This window comes from Bos grunniens, chromosome 21 (genome assembly GCF_055505025.1).
Source record: "Bos grunniens cultivar Pamir isolate PY7600 chromosome 21, Bosgru_T2T1.0, whole genome shotgun sequence".
In the NCBI taxonomy this organism is placed as follows: Eukaryota; Metazoa; Chordata; class Mammalia; order Artiodactyla; family Bovidae; genus Bos; species Bos grunniens.
In genome coordinates, this window is record NC_141185.1 from 37,634,863 (window position 1) to 37,651,353 (window position 16,491).

Here is a 16,491-nt window from a genome sequence, read left to right on the forward strand (position 1 = left end):
TGCGGCGCGAGGGCTTCTCACTCTGGTGCTTCTCTTGTTGCAGAGCACAGGCCTTCTTACAGGGACGTCCCAGACATCTTGAATTTGACTGACTGAATGAGTGTAGAATGATTTTATGTTGTGGCCTTGATTTGCATTTCTGAAATTCACAGTTTCTAGTGTATGAAATGGGGGTTGAGATAGGCAACCGCCAGTGGGTAATGGATGCTCACTAAGCAGTCATTCCCTGTGCACCTCAGTTTTCCCAGGTATTGAGATGTTGTCCATACAAACCCCAAGCTCAGGGATGGGGAAGAACAGTCAGGGAGTTCTCCCCAGTGGGTGAGAATGAAGGAGGAACAGGGAGCGCTCAAGTCCCTGCAGATTTAGAGCCAAAGGAATCCTAGCAGCACTGTGTTCACCCACCGGATGGGCAGGGTGGTCCCAGCTTGGGAGGTAGAGGGAGAGTTTGCTTCATCATTTTAACAATGCAGAGCCCCCTGACAAACCCCTGGCACCTGGTGTGGGGCTTGGCCTGGCTGAGTGCTCAGTAAGAGTTTGGTGACCCGAGGAGTGAACTCATGTATCTGTGTTCCTCCGTTCCCACCTCCTTGGAAAGTCCTCCCTGATTGCCCCTGCCCACTGAGCAAGTGAGGGCTGGCTGAACAAGGTGGCTCCTGGGCATTTGCAAGGCCCCCAAGCCCCTGCCTGCCCTCAGGGGCTGAGCCACACGGGGCCGGCAAGCTAATTTGGAGCGGCTCCCTCTACCAGCCTGGTGCACCAACAATTGATTCCGCACCGCTTTCCCCGCCTGGGCCCGGGCCCCTGGAGCTGGTTAGAGACGAGCGACGGGGCTGGCGGAATAATTATGCCTATTTCATGTGACACCCAAATTGATTGCCGCCAGGGTGACATTACCAGGGCATTGTTCCTCATCTCCAACCTCTTATTACATGTTATTAGGGTGTGTGGTGTGTGTGTGTTTTTCTATTTTTTCCCATTTCGGGGAATTAATCTCTCTCTACCACCTCCTCTGCTTCCCTCTGCAGGGAACCTGCTCATGGCTCTGGGAGTGGAGTAGGTGGGGGCCTGGGCAGCAGGCTCCCTCTGTCTGGTCCAGCATGGGGCTGCAGATGAGGCTGGGGACCTGGCCATGTCAGCTCTCTTGACTAGGGTGGAAGGTGGGGGTATCTCAGAGCTAAGAGGGGCTGCTGAAGTGTGGGCCCAGCAGAGAAGACTTCTACAGTGTCTCTGGTCCACAGTCTCTGCTTGCATACCTCTCATGACAGTCTGCTCACTCATTATCTCTTGAGGCACATCTTCCAGGCTGAGCCTTCTGATCTTCCATTTGATTTGTTGTACTGAGCTGAATGGGGCTTCCCTGGTGGCTCAGAGGTAGAGAATCTGCCTGCGATGCAGAAGCCACAGGAGACAGGGGTTCGATTTCTGGATTGGGAAGATCCCCTGGACGAGGGCATGGCAACCCACTCCAGTGTTCTTTTCTGGAGAATCCCCATGGACAGAGGAACCTGGTGGGCTATAGTCCATAGGGTCACAATGAGTCAGACATGACTGAAGTAACCTAGTGCTCATGCACTGAACTGAATGGGCCTCCTCTGTGACTCCATGCAGGGTCTTGGCTCCGCCTTATGGGCCTGCACTGGGCCCTTTGCACCCTCTGCTTTGCAACCTGAGAGATTTGCAGAGATGCCCGGGCCCTCCCAAGTTTGGGCTTCTCGTGAACACACAGCCAGGTGATGGCATCAGTTGTGACTAGGCAGAACTTGATACTGAAATTAGTATATATACTGGGTTGGGAAAATAGACTTTGGCAAGAGGTTGGCCAAGATTCAGTTGAACAGAGAGGGCTTTGAACAGTCAGTGCCAAGACAAGGCAAGGGTTTTTATTTATAGTTTGCCTGTCCCATGTTATAAATACCTCACTGGACCTTGGTTTGTGATGTATTAGGGGGTGGTTTTTAAGTCTTTTCCAGGGCAGAATAAACGCAAACCTTCAAATGTCCCTGACCTGGCCACACCATGAATGGAGAGGCTAAGGTGTTGGGGAGAGAAGGTGGCTGCTGTCAGGAGGCCGGGCCTCTTCCCTAATCCCAACCCCGAGGTGCTGTGGGACCTTGGACAAGTCACTGATGCTCTCAGGCCTCAGTTTCCTCACTTGAGTGATGGTCTCTAGAGTTGTCATGCCTCTTGAATTAGACAAGCTCAGAGACCTTTGCCAGGTGAATTAATGGCCTGGAGCCTCAGTTTCCTCATCAGTAAAATGGGGCTTATGGTACTTCCATCATAGGGTATGTGATGAGGGTTGGTGGGTCAGTCTGCAAAGCATTTAGTTAATGTGCTGCATATAAATGTCTCTTCCCTTCCTTCTCCTCAAATTCTCTGCCCCCAGCCCTGTGAGAGCAGTTTCACCCCTGCCCTTCCCTTTTCTAAATGAGGAGTTTAGGGCCCCAAGACATAAAGCCACTTGCCTGCGACTGTGTAGCTCAGCAGCCCTGAACCTGATTTGGAGAGAGGCAGTATATGAGAATGGTCAGGACCAACAGAACCTCTTTGTGACCTTGAGTGAGTTACACAGCTTCCTTGGGCTTCTGTCTTTTCCATCTGCACAATGGGAACAATAATGGGACCTACCTCAGCAGGTTGTGGTGAGGGAAAGTTAATTTTCATAGGTAGAGTACGTGGAATAATACCCAGCACACCAAAAGCCCTCTCCTAGGGTTTTTCTAGTCGTCATCATCATCATCATCATCATTTTTATGAGGTCTCTGACCTTCAGACCCCACAATTAGATCCACCACTTCCCTCCACTCCCCCGTCTCCACCCTGGGTTTCTCAGGCTGTGACCTGCCCACTCTCTCAAACCCAAGGCTGGTGACCCTCCCAGGGAGGAACTGGCTGATTTTCAGACCTCCAATGCCTGAAATGCGCCAGCCTGAGAAGTTCCCAAGGTAGACGAGCCTCCAAGACTGGAGCACTGGGAGAGGGCCCTGGGTGCCCCACAAAGCCGGCTTGGAGGAGGGGGGCGGCGTTGAGGGGAGGTGAGGCAGGTGTGTCTGCTAAGCACTTCCCAAGGGGCCCCTGGCCTGGGCGGTGGAGGGGGCCCAAGTCCTTCAGGGGCACCTTCCTGTCCCTGAAGGTCTGAGTGGGCATCCAGGCCTGGAGAGAGATGGGAAGGGAGGTTTGGGGGTGAATGACCTGCACTTTCCTTGAGCCCCATCAGGCTGCCACATGGGTGCTTGCCTGCCCCTCCTCAATTCTGGGGTAGCACCGGGCCAACCGGGAGTGCTGTCCACTCAGGCAGGCCCGCAGCAGACAACACGGACGCTTCCCAGAGTCAGTGGTTCCCTCCTGCCTCCCCCAGGCCAGCTCTCTCACCTCGGAACAACCCTGTGGAAGGACAGGCAGAGTCCAGAGTGGTCCAGGACTCACCCAAGACCACACGGTAGGGCAGGGTGCCCTGGCCAGAGACCCGGCTGGGGACCTGTGAGCCCAGGACCGTTTGCCCACCCAGAAGTGGCCCTGCCTCACCCTGGCTCCTCCCCACCCAGCCAGCAGCTCCAGGATGGCAAAGCCTATATATAGAAGCCTTTAAACACTAAGATGCTCTGACAATTAAAATTCATAATTTATCCCACAAATGGCCTGGGGTTGCGAGCTGGCCAGAAGGCTGGCAGCTCTTGAGACCAGCTGTGCTTGGAGGGGTAGGCAATGGGGTGGGCAGGAGCGTCCCTCCCTTAGGTGGCACAGTGTTTGCCCAGGGCCGTACAGGGGCAGCTGCCCTAGCAAATGGGCGGGCAGCCACACTGTGCCCAGGCAGCACCCTCCAGCCCAGCCGTGGCTGAGAGGCCAGGTGAGCAACTTTGGGAGCGTACGTGGGAGATGGGGCTGGTGGCAGTGGCGGGAGGAGAGACTACAGGCCCAGACACCCACACAGGCCACCCAGGTGCCTGCACACACGCGCACGTGCGTGTGCGCGTGCACACACACACGCGCACACGCACACACACATACACACACACACACGCGCACACACACACACACACACACACACATCCTGGGAGCCCAGCAACTCTGCTGGAACCAAGAGCTAGAGGAAAATAAAGAATTACACATGACAAAGGACATGACCTCAATTTTCTTTCAGGTTGATTTTTCTCTCCCAGGGGGGTGGCAGCTGAAAGAGGAGAGGGAGAGGGAAAGGGTGGGCTGACCAGCCCCAGAGGAGACAGATGGACGGATGCACAGCTGAGGTTCAGCTGCCTGCCCGCCAGCCTCAGTCGTCCCGATTTCTCCTGCCAGAACTCAGCCTGGGTGCTCACCCCTCCTCTCAGAGTTTCCTGTGTCCCCACCCCCCTGTGCCGGGAGGCAACCCTTGCCCTCCCTTGGCTCTCAGCAGAGCCCTGCAGGATTAGACTGGCCAGGGAAGACCAAGTTCCCCCCATTAGCAGCTCACACCTTAAGCCATTATCAGCCATTCACACCTCAGCAGGGATTAGCCCTGGAAAGGCAGAATGGAGGATCTTTAAAAGGAGTCCAGGGACCTGGGTCAGGATTTGGGGTAGGAGAGAAGCAATTAGGAGCCCTCAGATGCTCTCAAAGGTTCCAGGACATCAGTCGCCTCCACCCTGCACATCTTTGCCCTCACCGTTCTCTTGGCTGAAAATGCCACCCTTTCTGCCCCGCGCTTGGCCGGTAGAAATGTGTCTGGGTTTCAGCCTGACACCTCCTCCCTGAGGCCTCTATAAAGAGCCGAGACCAGGAGTTGGGAGCTGTCCTGGGAAGCTGGCCCAGCAGCTGTGGTGGGGGCAGGAGGCCCTCTGTCCCTTGAAGCTGGGCCTGGCACTCCTGAGCTGTATCAGCCTCAGCCCTGCACTGTGGACTGTCCATCTGGGGGACCCAGAAGTGGGGGGGGACAGCAGAAGCTCCAGCAGAGGGAGAAAGGGACAGAGGTCAGCACACCAGCAGGGTCTGGTGTGGGGGCACCCAAGATCCAGAGGGACCCCCTCCTCCTGGAAGTGATCCCTTCTTCCTGGGGACTTGCAAAGAGCAGCTTGGCGTGAAACACCCCTGAGCTGGATTCTGAAGGCTGAGCGGGAGACCTCCAGGCATAGGCAGATGGTTTACCACTGCTGTGGGACAAGACTCCAGGATGGTGCGGCCCTCAGGGGCTTTCCAGACGGGCCTCACTCCAGCCCCACTTTACCCTACTTTCAGCCACGTGGTCATGGCTGCCTCTGAACAGGCACACTTACCACAAACGTGCTCTATCATTTCATGACATGGATCCAGCTACTCTGTCCTGGAGCTGAAAGCAAAGAAGGGACTTCAGAGAGGCAGGGATTTGGGGACAGGGCAAATCACAAAGAAGCTAGACCTTGACCTGCCTCCAACCTTCGGTGACCCTGCCTAAGTCCCTTTCTGAGTAACTGACCCACCTCAAGGTGTGGTGGTGGGAACAGGATGTGCTCATGGCCCAGGACTTTTGACCAGGTGGCGCTAGTGGTAAAGACATTGACATTGACATTGAAGTCGCTCAGTCGTGTCCAACTCTTTGCGACCCCATGGACTGTAGCCTACCAGGCTCCTCCGTCCATGGAATTATCCAGGCAAGAGTACTGGAGTGGGTTGCCATTTCCTTCTCCAGGAGATCTTCCCGATCCAGGGATCAAACCTGGGTCTCCAGCATTGCAGGCAGACGCTTTACTGTCTGAGCCACCAGGGAAGAACCTGCCTGCTAATGCTGCAGACGTAAGATATGCAGGTTTGATCCCCAGGTGGGGAAGATCCCCTGGAGGAGGGCATGGCAACCCACTCCAGTACTCTTGCCTGGACAATATGTGGACAGAGGAGCCTGGCGGGCTACAGTCCATGAAGTTGCACCGAGTCGGACATGACTTAGCACGCACGCAGGAAAGGGGAGTAGAGCTGAGTGGGGCCCAAGGCAGACTCTCTGAAGCCCTCAGTTTCCTGTCCCAGGTCTGTCTCCCTCCTCCCTCCCGCTGCAGACCCAGCCTGAGAAACGCAGGGTGGCAGGACAAGACAAGACGGTACAAAACAGCCTCATTCCGCAGTGAGGGAGCAACCTGTCACAGCTGCCCCGGGTCACACAGCCAGGCTGAGGACCCAGGGGGCCACGCATCCTGGGGAGGCAGTGGGCGCCTCCGTGGTGAGGGATCTCATGTCTGCATGTGCTGGGGATTTCCCTGCGGTCCCTGAGGAACACTGAGTGGGAACACCATGAAATATTGATACCGTAAACCAAAAATAACTGAACCTTCCCTCCTTGCTGCAGTCGACCCCAAATTAGGTGAGATTCTAGCGTAGACAGTGGCAGCAGGCAAAGGAGAATGGTATGGTGGGGAAACACTGAAAAAATTCAGTGTGTTCAACATACCATTTTCTGAAAGTTGTCTGATTTAAGGGGCAAGGTCATACCCCACTGGGTTAGCGGGTAAAATGCAGGAGACCCAGATTCGATCCCTGGGTCCGGAAGATCCCCACTCCAGTATTCTTGCCTGGGATATCCCAGGGCCAGAGGAGCCCGGCGGGTTACAGTCTATGGAGTTGCAAAGGGTCTAACACAACTGAGTGACTAAGCACACGACACATGGACACAGATGTACCTGTATTCAGCTACCTAAGTTCTAGTGCCTTCCCTCGGCCTTGCACTGCTGGGACATGCCCCTCCTCCTCTGGCTCTGGCCTGGCCTGTGTGTCTGAAAGAAGTCCTGTTTCACATGGTAACTTGGCACAGGCAGCCTGACCCGCAGGAACAGGAGGCTCTGCTGCCTCCTGGCTTTGGAGCCGAGTTAGAGTCAGATGTATTCCCTTTTGGAAGCCTCCACCTTTCTCATTTGTAAAATGGACAAGAAATATCTCTTTGAACGCTGGGTGAGGGTTTCTAAGACGGTGTGGATAAAGCCTAAACCTGGCCTGTAGCAGGTGGCCTGCAGCTGCTAGTACCACCCCTTCCCTAAGTGCGGGCGTCTGATCATTTTCCATGGGTCGGGCTGGGTGTGTGGTGGTGGCATGCCCACACCCCCAAGGGCCTCAGATGCTGCCTTAGGAGACAGAATGACCCCTGACCTCCCTCAGGGGTTTTCCAAGCCCACCCATGGGTCATCCCATGCCTCTTCAGTCTCCATCAGCTGCTCCCTCCAACCCTAAGCCCCAGGATTTGTGCTTAGTCGCTCACTTGTGTTTGACTCTCTGCAACCCCATGGACTGTAGCCCGCCAGTCTCCTTTGTCCATGCAGATTCTCCAGGCAAGAATACTAGAGTGGGTTGCCATGCCCTCCTCCAGGGGATCTTCCCCACCCAGGAATCAAATGGGGTCTCCTGCACTGCAGGTGGATTCTTTACCAGCTGAGCTAGCAGGGAGCCCCAGGGGAACAGCCCCAATGGGAGGCCCCAGCTAGGGATGCCACCCTCAGATCCTTCCAGCCCCTATAGAGCTGCATTTTGGGGTCTGAGGCCCTACTGCTCTTCATTCCCTACATGGGTTTGAAGATGTTGTTGACTTTCTAGCTGGAGAAGATCCAGCTTCTGTGAGGGAACCCTGGCATCCACCCCCTCGCCCCCCACCCCTGTGCTGCACAGCTGGGGAAAAGGCAGAGAGGGGAGGAGTCCTCCAGGACACTCAGTGGAGTGGCTGGTGTGGGGAGCAAGAGAGCCGGGGCACATCTGCCCCCGACGTGAGTGGCAGGCGGCCCTCTACAGCACAGTTCTGATGGCGCGGCCGCCCCTACCGCTCTGGGGTTGGGAGGACACAGACAGGCTGCTGTGGGCTCTGTGCACTGTGGCCCAGGCATGGCTCTCCTCTGTCTGCCCACCTGCCAGCCTTCCATGCTCATTTCCTTTGTATTTATTGGGCCAATTTTTAAACTCTTGCCCTTGTGGGAAGCCCTTCAGGGGGCAAGGATCCAAAATAAAACACTGATTAAAATATATAAAACACTTCTCCTGGGCCGCTGCAGGAGTAACCAGCGGGATTGATGGTGCCAGGGCAGACGGGAGCAGCATGTTGCTCACTCAGCAGGTTTGGTGACCCCCTCAGACACCAGCCTGTCAGCATCCCTTGATGACAGGGACCCCGCAGGGGTGTTAGATGGGGAGACCAGGCCCAGTGTGCTGTGCCAGCGTGGGAAGCCGTCTTAGCCCCTTTAGGCCTCAGTGTCCCCATCTTCCAGGACAGTCACACATAAAAGGTGAGGGAAGAGGCAATTCGGAGGATTTGTCTTTCTGGAACTGTCCATTCCTTTGTGGGTGTAGCTGCTGGGTCTGCCACCCAGAGCAATGCTGACCCGCTTTTTATCAACATTTGAATCCCCCAGGTGTCTCTTTGCTCAGTGGACCCGCTCCAGGGTCAGCCTCATCAGAGTGACTTCAACCCCTGCAAAAACTCTCTCATGCACACACACTTCCTTCCAGAGAACATTCAGTGAATCTTTTCCGTGCCACACCTTGGCCTGAGGCTGTAGACACACCATCTTCCCACACGCACCTTACTGTCTTAGCAGGTGGGACAAATGCACCCGTGAGGGTTTGACCCAGTGTTAAACATATGACACAGGAGAGGTGTCAAGTGCTGAAGCTTTGGAGCATATTTCCCTCTTGGCCCAGGTCACTAGGAAGCTCCAACCTTTTACCATTACACAGGATTTTGTGGCATTCTTTCTTGACTGGCTTGCCTCCTTTAGCTTTATCTTCTTATCATCTTGTAATATCATTTTACTGGCCATTGGCTCAAATCATTTTTAGAATGAGATGTGTTATACATCAGTTACATAATGTCATTACTAATAAATATAAGGTGCTTCAGAGTTGTGGGCAAGAGATGATTTTTGATTGAGTAGATCAAGGATGGCTTCAGGGAGGAGGTGGCCTTTGGGGTGGATGTCACAAAGGCTGCTGGGGCTGCGAGAGATCTCCAAAAGGAGCTGGCTTAGGGGCAGGAATGCACAGGATGAGGCTGGGATGCCTGGGTGGCTTCACCGGGGGGAATGGTGGAAGAGGGAGATGCATAGGTTGAGACAAGGTGGTGGGGTCTTCAGTGCTGGATTCTTGTCTGTATGAGGGTCTTACCAACATCTCAACGGACCCTGTGCACTCACTGCCCCAATTCTCATTCTTTGGCATCCTCTCCAGCAGCCCCCACCCCCACCCCCCCCAACCAGCCCAGCCTGAGCCGGGTGCTAAAAGTCCTATTTACCTCTCCCGGTCCCCAGGCTCACACCACGCCAGCCCCAGCTGCCATCCCAATTACTTATTGATCGTCTGCCAGGATGTTTGCTTTTCTGGTGGGTCATTGGAGCGTGTGTGACTGTGGAAAATGGCCTGATGGGAGTGGGTGGGAGAGGCCAAACCGCAGAAAACTCTGGAGAGAGAATGAGAGGGGATGAGGGAAGTGGGGGTGGTGGACAAAGCCCTTGAGAATAACAAAACCTTGCAGATTTCGTAACATGTCGGTGACACCAGGAACCCTCTCTGGCTAATCAGTCACTTAGTCGATCAACAACTAGGGGGCACCTGTCAGTCCTGGGAGACCATGGAGCACTGGGAAGTGGGTGGTGTCACTGAGGTCTGACAGAGCAGAGTCCTGGTCCCCAGTCTACCTCCTCAGCTGGCTGGGTGTCCTGGGGCAGCTGCAAGCTCTCCAAGCCCCAGCTGCCTTAAGTGTTGAAGTGTGGGTGACAGAACCTGTAGCTTTAGAAGTGGAGGCTGTGGGCAGGCGTGGGGAGGAGCTTGGAGGGATGGGAGAGGGCCCTGAGCGGTGGCAGAGGGATGGGATCCTCCCTGCCGGAGCATCCCCTTCCTGCCAGAGCACCCCCTTCCTGCAGTGAGGCCCCCTCGGGGTCGTGGGTGTGGGCTGTGTGGATGCCAGCAGAGCCCCAAGGGTTCCAGGCTGGGTGGGATGGATCTTCACCCCATGAACAAAAGGGCTTCGGCTTGGACTCCAGAGACCATCTGGTCTAACCTCTATTGTTCAGGGAGTCCAGACTAGTCCTCCCAACCCCCTAAGTACTCCGCTGGGCCAATTTCCCATGGAGTGGAACATTGGAGGAGGGAAGAGCATTCTGGGCAAAAGTGGGAGCAAATGGCCTCTGAACTCATGAGGAGAGAGTAATTGTGTCTAGGGGGTGAGTTCCTGCACACCCCTCACTCACACCACCTGCAGCCTGTCCTCAAGCGGATCTCCCTAGTCACCACCACCCAAGTCCCCACATTCCTCGGGACCCAACTGTAAGAAGCCTCCCATCCCCAGTGCTACAATGTGGGGCTGCCTGTGCCTTTCTGGGCCCTGGGGGTCTGACTGCTCCCCCATCAGACAGGACCCTGGTACCCGGAAGACAGTGATTGGAACCTGGAGAGACAGACAGATGAAGCCTGGTTGGGGGTGGGGGGTGTTCTTTGGAGGGAAGTACACTTCCAACTGGGCATCAGAAAAAGCTTCTCAGAGCAGTGGACTCAGTTAGGCCTTGAAAATGGGGTTTCCACAGGTGAGGGAGGGGCATTCCTGGAGGAAAGAAGAGCAGGATCCTGAGCTCAGGAGCCTGGGTGGGTCACCATGGGGACCTGGAGGACTGTGAGAGTTGCAGAGGTTCCATGGGGAGGCCTCAGGGCTGGGTCCTGGCTTTCTGAAAGGGGGTGCCCTCCACTGATCCAGAAACCCCATGGGGAGCAGACTCGTAGACACTGGCAGGAACCACTGGGTATGCTGTTTGCCCAGGGTTCTTGGCTTTGGGGTCAGCACATTGTTGATAGGGAGGGGGTCATGGTCTCTGTGCCGGGAAATGCTCAGGCTGAAGGCCAAGAGGGTGGACCCCAGTAGCCTCAAAAGCCCTTTCCCAACTGGGTCCCACATGTGCTGCTCTGTTGGCCATTCCTAGAGGGCTCAGCCTTTGAGCCCCTTTGATCCCCTCTCTGAGCCCTGAGGGCAGCTCAGCAGGTCTAGCTTTATCCCTGATGAGCACCAGGGGAAGCTGAAGCTCAGGGTGCCAGGTGGGGGGGTGGGATGCATGCTGGGAGTCCCATTGCCTATAAATGTAAAATGAAAAGGAGGTGGATACAGCCTAGGGTGCCAATTCCAGGATCACCAGAAGTGACCTCACCCCTTCCATGAAGCCACTGGATCCCAGGGATGTAGGACAGTCCTTTAGAAGGGCTCTGGGCAGGGTAAGGGGCAAGGAGGAATCAGCAGGAGTTCCCCTGGCCTGGGTATCTGGACCTCACTGTGTTGACAACCCCGACAGGTGTCATATGCCACTCTGGACCCCTGCCTCTCTCTCTGGGTCAGGGACATCCTGATGGGGCAGGAGGGCACAGGGGCACACAGGGCTCCGGGCAGGGGACCAACGAACACTGTCTTCTAACCACCTCCTCTGTCCTGTGCTTTCTCCTGGCCGCAGGTGAGTGAGAGGATGCTGGCGGGGGGCGCGAGGAGCATGCCCAGCCCCCTCCTGGCCTGCTGGCAGCCCATCCTCCTGCTGGTGCTGGGCTCGGTGCTGTCAGGCTCGGCCACGGGCTGCCCGCCCCGCTGCGAGTGCTCCGCCCAGGACCGCGCGGTGCTCTGCCACCGGAAGCGCTTCGTGGCGGTGCCGGAAGGCATCCCCACCGAGACCCGCCTGCTGGACCTGGGCAAGAACCGCATCAAAACGCTCAACCAGGACGAGTTCGCCAGCTTCCCGCACTTGGAGGAGCTGGAGCTCAATGAGAACATCGTGAGCGCCGTGGAGCCCGGCGCCTTCAACAACCTCTTCAACCTCCGGACGCTGGGGCTCCGCAGCAACCGCCTGAAGCTCATCCCCCTGGGTGTATTCACTGGCCTCAGTAACCTGACCAAGCTGGACATCAGCGAGAACAAGATCGTCATCCTGCTGGACTACATGTTCCAGGACCTGTACAACCTCAAGTCGCTGGAGGTTGGCGACAACGACCTCGTCTACATCTCCCACCGAGCTTTCAGCGGCCTCAATAGCCTGGAGCAGCTGACGCTGGAGAAATGCAATCTGACCTCCATCCCCACCGAGGCGCTGTCCCACCTGCACGGTCTCATCGTCCTGCGGCTGCGGCACCTCAACATCAATGCCATCCGGGACTATTCCTTCAAGAGGCTGTACCGCCTCAAGGTGTTGGAGATCTCTCACTGGCCCTACCTGGACACCATGACTCCCAACTGTCTCTACGGCCTCAACCTGACGTCCCTGTCCATCACGCACTGCAACCTGACCGCTGTGCCCTACCTGGCCGTGCGCCACCTGGTCTATCTCCGCTTCCTCAACCTCTCCTACAACCCCATCAGCACCATCGAGGGCTCCATGTTGCATGAGCTGCTCAGGCTGCAGGAGATCCAGCTGGTGGGCGGGCAGCTGGCCGTGGTGGAGCCCTATGCCTTCCGCGGCCTCAACTACCTGCGCGTGCTCAACGTCTCCGGAAACCAGCTGACCACGCTGGAGGAGTCTGCTTTCCACTCGGTGGGCAACCTGGAGACCCTCATCCTGGACTCCAACCCGCTGGCCTGCGACTGCCGGCTCCTGTGGGTGTTCCGGCGCCGCTGGCGGCTCAACTTCAACCGGCAGCAGCCCACGTGTGCCACGCCCGAGTTCGTCCAGGGCAAGGAGTTCAAGGACTTCCCCGACGTGCTCCTGCCCAATTACTTCACCTGCCGCCGCGCCCGCATCCGGGACCGCAAGGCCCAGCAGGTGTTCGTGGACGAGGGCCACACGGTGCAGTTCGTGTGCCGGGCGGATGGGGACCCGCCGCCCGCCATCCTCTGGCTCTCGCCGCGCAAGCACCTGGTCTCGGCCAAGAGCAACGGGCGGCTCACGGTCTTCCCCGACGGCACGCTGGAGGTGCGCTACGCCCAGGTACAGGACAACGGCACGTACCTGTGCATCGCGGCCAACGCGGGCGGCAACGACTCCATGCCTGCCCACCTGCATGTGCGCAGCTACTCGCCGGATTGGCCCCATCAGCCCAACAAGACCTTCGCCTTCATCTCCAACCAGCCGGGCGAGGGAGAGGCCAACAGCACCCGCGCCACCGTGCCTTTCCCCTTCGACATCAAGACCCTCATCATCGCCACCACCATGGGCTTCATCTCCTTCCTGGGCGTCGTCCTCTTCTGTCTGGTGCTGCTGTTTCTCTGGAGCCGGGGCAAGGGCAACACAAAGCACAACATCGAGATTGAGTATGTGCCCCGCAAGTCGGACGCAGGCATCAGCTCCGCTGACGCGCCTCGCAAGTTCAACATGAAGATGATCTGAGGATGGGGCGGGGGGGCAGGGACCCCAGGGCGCGCTGGGCAGGGGGAGGGGCCTGGCCGCCCTCCGCGGGCTCCCCAGTCCTTCCCACCTCCTCCTGACCCCTCTGCACACACACTTTTTCTCCCTCCCACCCCGTCCCCTGCTGCCCCCGCCGGCCCTCACCGCCTGCCCTCTTCCTACCAGGACCTCAGAAGTCCAGGCCTGGGGACCCCACCTACACAGGGGCACTCGTTGACAGACTGGAGTCAGAAGCTGACGAACCAACATGCGGCACAGTCAATAGTTAAATAAAAAAAGTTACGAACTTCCTCTGTAACTTGGGTTTCAATAATTATGGATTTTTATGAAAACTTGAAATAATAAAAAGAGAAAAAAAAAAAAAGCTATTTCCTATAGCTAGTCGGAATGCAAACTTTTGACGTCCTGATTGCTCCAGGGCCCTCTTCCAACTCAGTTTCTTGTTTTTTCTCTTCCTCCTCCTCCTCTTCCTCCTTTCTCTTCTCTTCCCCTGTGGGGAGGGATCACTCAGGAAAACAGGGAAGGAGGTTCCAGCCCCACCCGCCTGCCTGCCCACCCTGCCAGGGTGGTCACCAGGAGCAGGTTGGGTGGTGGATCTGGGCCCAGCTCTGGGCTGGCTGTTTGCAGAGAGCGGGTGGAGGGGACAGGGCTGCCCAGTGGGGATGAGGGCCTGTCTGCCGAGCTGCCAGGCAGCACTACTGCCAGGGGGCAGGGGGGCCTGGCTCGGGTGTGGCTGAGACTCTGGACAGCGGCTGGGGTCCTCTGGAGGATACCACAGTCAGTGGAGAGAGCCGGGCGCCGAGGCCTAACTCTGGTCCCAGCTCTATTGCCAACTTGCTATGTGGCCTCGAACAGGTCATCAACCCTCTCTGGGCCTCAGCCTCCACATCTGTATAAATGGAAACGCTACTCCCCGCCCTGCCTACCTCACAGGGCTGTTGTGAGGAATTGATGAGATGATGTATGTGAAACACTTTGTAACCTGTAAAGCGCTGTGCACATGTGTGGGTGACTGTTCTCATTATGGTCATTATTATTATCTCATTATTATGGGGGGCAGGGCTTCTAAGCGATCTCCATGGGGTCAGGGTTGGGGGCATGCCAGGGGTGGGCCACCTCCATGGACTTCCAGAGGATTTTCCCAGGACGGCTGCCCAGCAGTGACCACAAGCTTTGCCTGGATGGCTGGGGCTCTAGACCCCCGTGGGAGTACTAAGCCCATGAGCATCATCACTTCCACCCACTCTGGTGTCCGGTCCCCAGAAGCCCCTTGCAACTGACCTGGACCTATCCAGGGACTGGGAACACCATCTCTTTCCAAGCCTTCTTTCCATAAGCATTTATCAAATGCCTGCTTATGTCACTTCCCGTGTAGAGCACCCAGGCTTTGAGGCTGGAGAAGGCAGTTCTAGGGCTGTCCTAAGGACTGCCTGGACCCAGGTCACCACCCAAGTCTTGCCTCATCTTCCACCAGGCTTTACTCTGAGCTTACCCTGGGCTTTGAAGGGTTCCCAGTTTGGGATTGGGATCCACCTGCATGTGAGCTGACCAGGAGAGTCAGAAGTGCCCCGTTCATTCACACCAAACCAAGGTGCTCCAACCTCATCTCTGGAAAGGGATGTTCTTGGAGACAGAAGTGCGAAGAGCCAGGCAGGTCACCTTGTAACTTTCCCAGAATCCATGGGCTCGAGAAGCTGGGGCAGTAGCTCCTCCTGCAGACCACGTGCTCACCCCCCGACCTCTGTTGGACAGGGAGGGGCCCCAGGTTCAGAGATGAGTGCCTTCACCCCTCCAAGTTTCCCCTTTCTCCTCAGGTACTCCTTGGATTCCGCCCCACGGTAGTCTCAGGGCGACCCTGCTGCCGATTAACCCTCGGACTAGGGGAGAATCCAGCAACGCAGGAACCCATAGGCACAGGTTTAGCTGAACTTGGGGGTGAGGGGAAGCAATAGACAAGTCAGCCTTCTACAACAAGACACTTCTAGAATGCAGCTCCTCCAGTCAGAGCTCCTCCTGGGTTCACCCCCTGCCCCACCACCAAGCTGGCTTGAACTAGGTCGCAGCATGCCTGGTGAAAGTGAAGGTGAAAGTTGTTCAGCTGTGTCTGACTCTTTACAACCCCATGGACTGGAGCCTGCCAGGCTCCTCTGTCCATGGAATTCTCCAGGCAAGAATACTGGAGTGGGTAGCCATTCCCTTTTCCAGGGCATCTTCCCAACCCAGGGATTGAACCCAGGTCTCCTGCATTGCAGGCATATTCTTTATCATCTGAGCCACCAGGGAAGCCGAAGGGCATGCCTAGCAACTTCTAAACCAAGCCTCTGGTGGGATGGCAGGGTGAGCAGAGTCTGGCATGGAGTCAACACTTGGTCACTCATTCATTCAATTTATAGACATTCCCAAAAGCCGGCTCTGCTCCAGGCTCCCAGCCAGTGTGGTCTTTGTACACTGTCCACATCTCCCAACCACCACCCTAGACTGTCCCTGGCTCTGGGGAAGCCTCAAGCCCTCTGAACTGTGGTTTTATCCCTGAGAAGAAATAGGATCCTCTCTATATATAGGATCCTAGGATGTTGGTGCGGAAAAGGTGGCTGGTTCTTGGGGGACCTGGGGCAGCCTAGACTAGTGATGATAAGACTCTGAGGTTTGAGGTCAGATCTGAGTTTGAGGTCCTATTCTAGCACTTACTAGCTGTTTGGATTGTTTCTTAACCCCTCTGAGCCTCTTGGTCTTCTCATCTGTAGCATAAAGACAATCTTACGCAGGTCATTAGGAGGTGAAATGAGGGAGCATAGGTATATTTGTTGAGTGATGTAGTGCCTGTGCTGTGGTAGGTTGCTTCAGTCGTGTCCAACTCTTTGGAACCCCATGGACTCTAGCCTGCCAGGCTCATTTGTCCATGGGAAATCTCCAGGCAAGAATACTGGAGTGGGTTGCCGTGCCCTCCTCCAGGGGATCTTCCCAACCCAGGGATCAAACCTGGGTCTCCTGCATCTCCTGCATTGGCTGGTTGGTTGTTTACCACTAGCGCCACCTATGTGGTGCCTGGCACTCAGTAAACCCACTGCCAATGGTGGGGATGATCATTACTGTTGAGTCCAACTCTGCTGATGAGCCAGGACCAGAGAAAGTGGGAGCTTGGCCAAAGTCACACAGCTTCTCAGTAACAGGACCAGTGCTGGAAGTTCTAGAGCTGCAGACTTCTAAG

General features: G+C 56.4%; 1 protein-coding gene across 3 annotated transcripts in view; it reads left to right on the forward strand.

The window, feature by feature from the left end:
- Positions 1 to 13,647, forward strand: part of LINGO1 (leucine rich repeat and Ig domain containing 1) — a 218,891-nt gene extending 205,244 nt beyond the window's left edge. For all 3 annotated transcript variants that reach the window (XM_086363930.1, XM_086363929.1, XM_086363931.1), the window contains one exon: positions 11,409 to 13,647. In XM_086363930.1, the coding sequence (XP_086220056.1) occupies positions 11,421 to 13,265 (1,845 nt within the window). In that variant the 5' untranslated portion in view covers positions 11,409 to 11,420 and the 3' untranslated portion in view covers positions 13,266 to 13,647. The remainder of the gene's footprint in view (positions 1 to 11,408) is intronic.
- Positions 13,648 to 16,491: the final 2,844 nt, after the last annotated feature.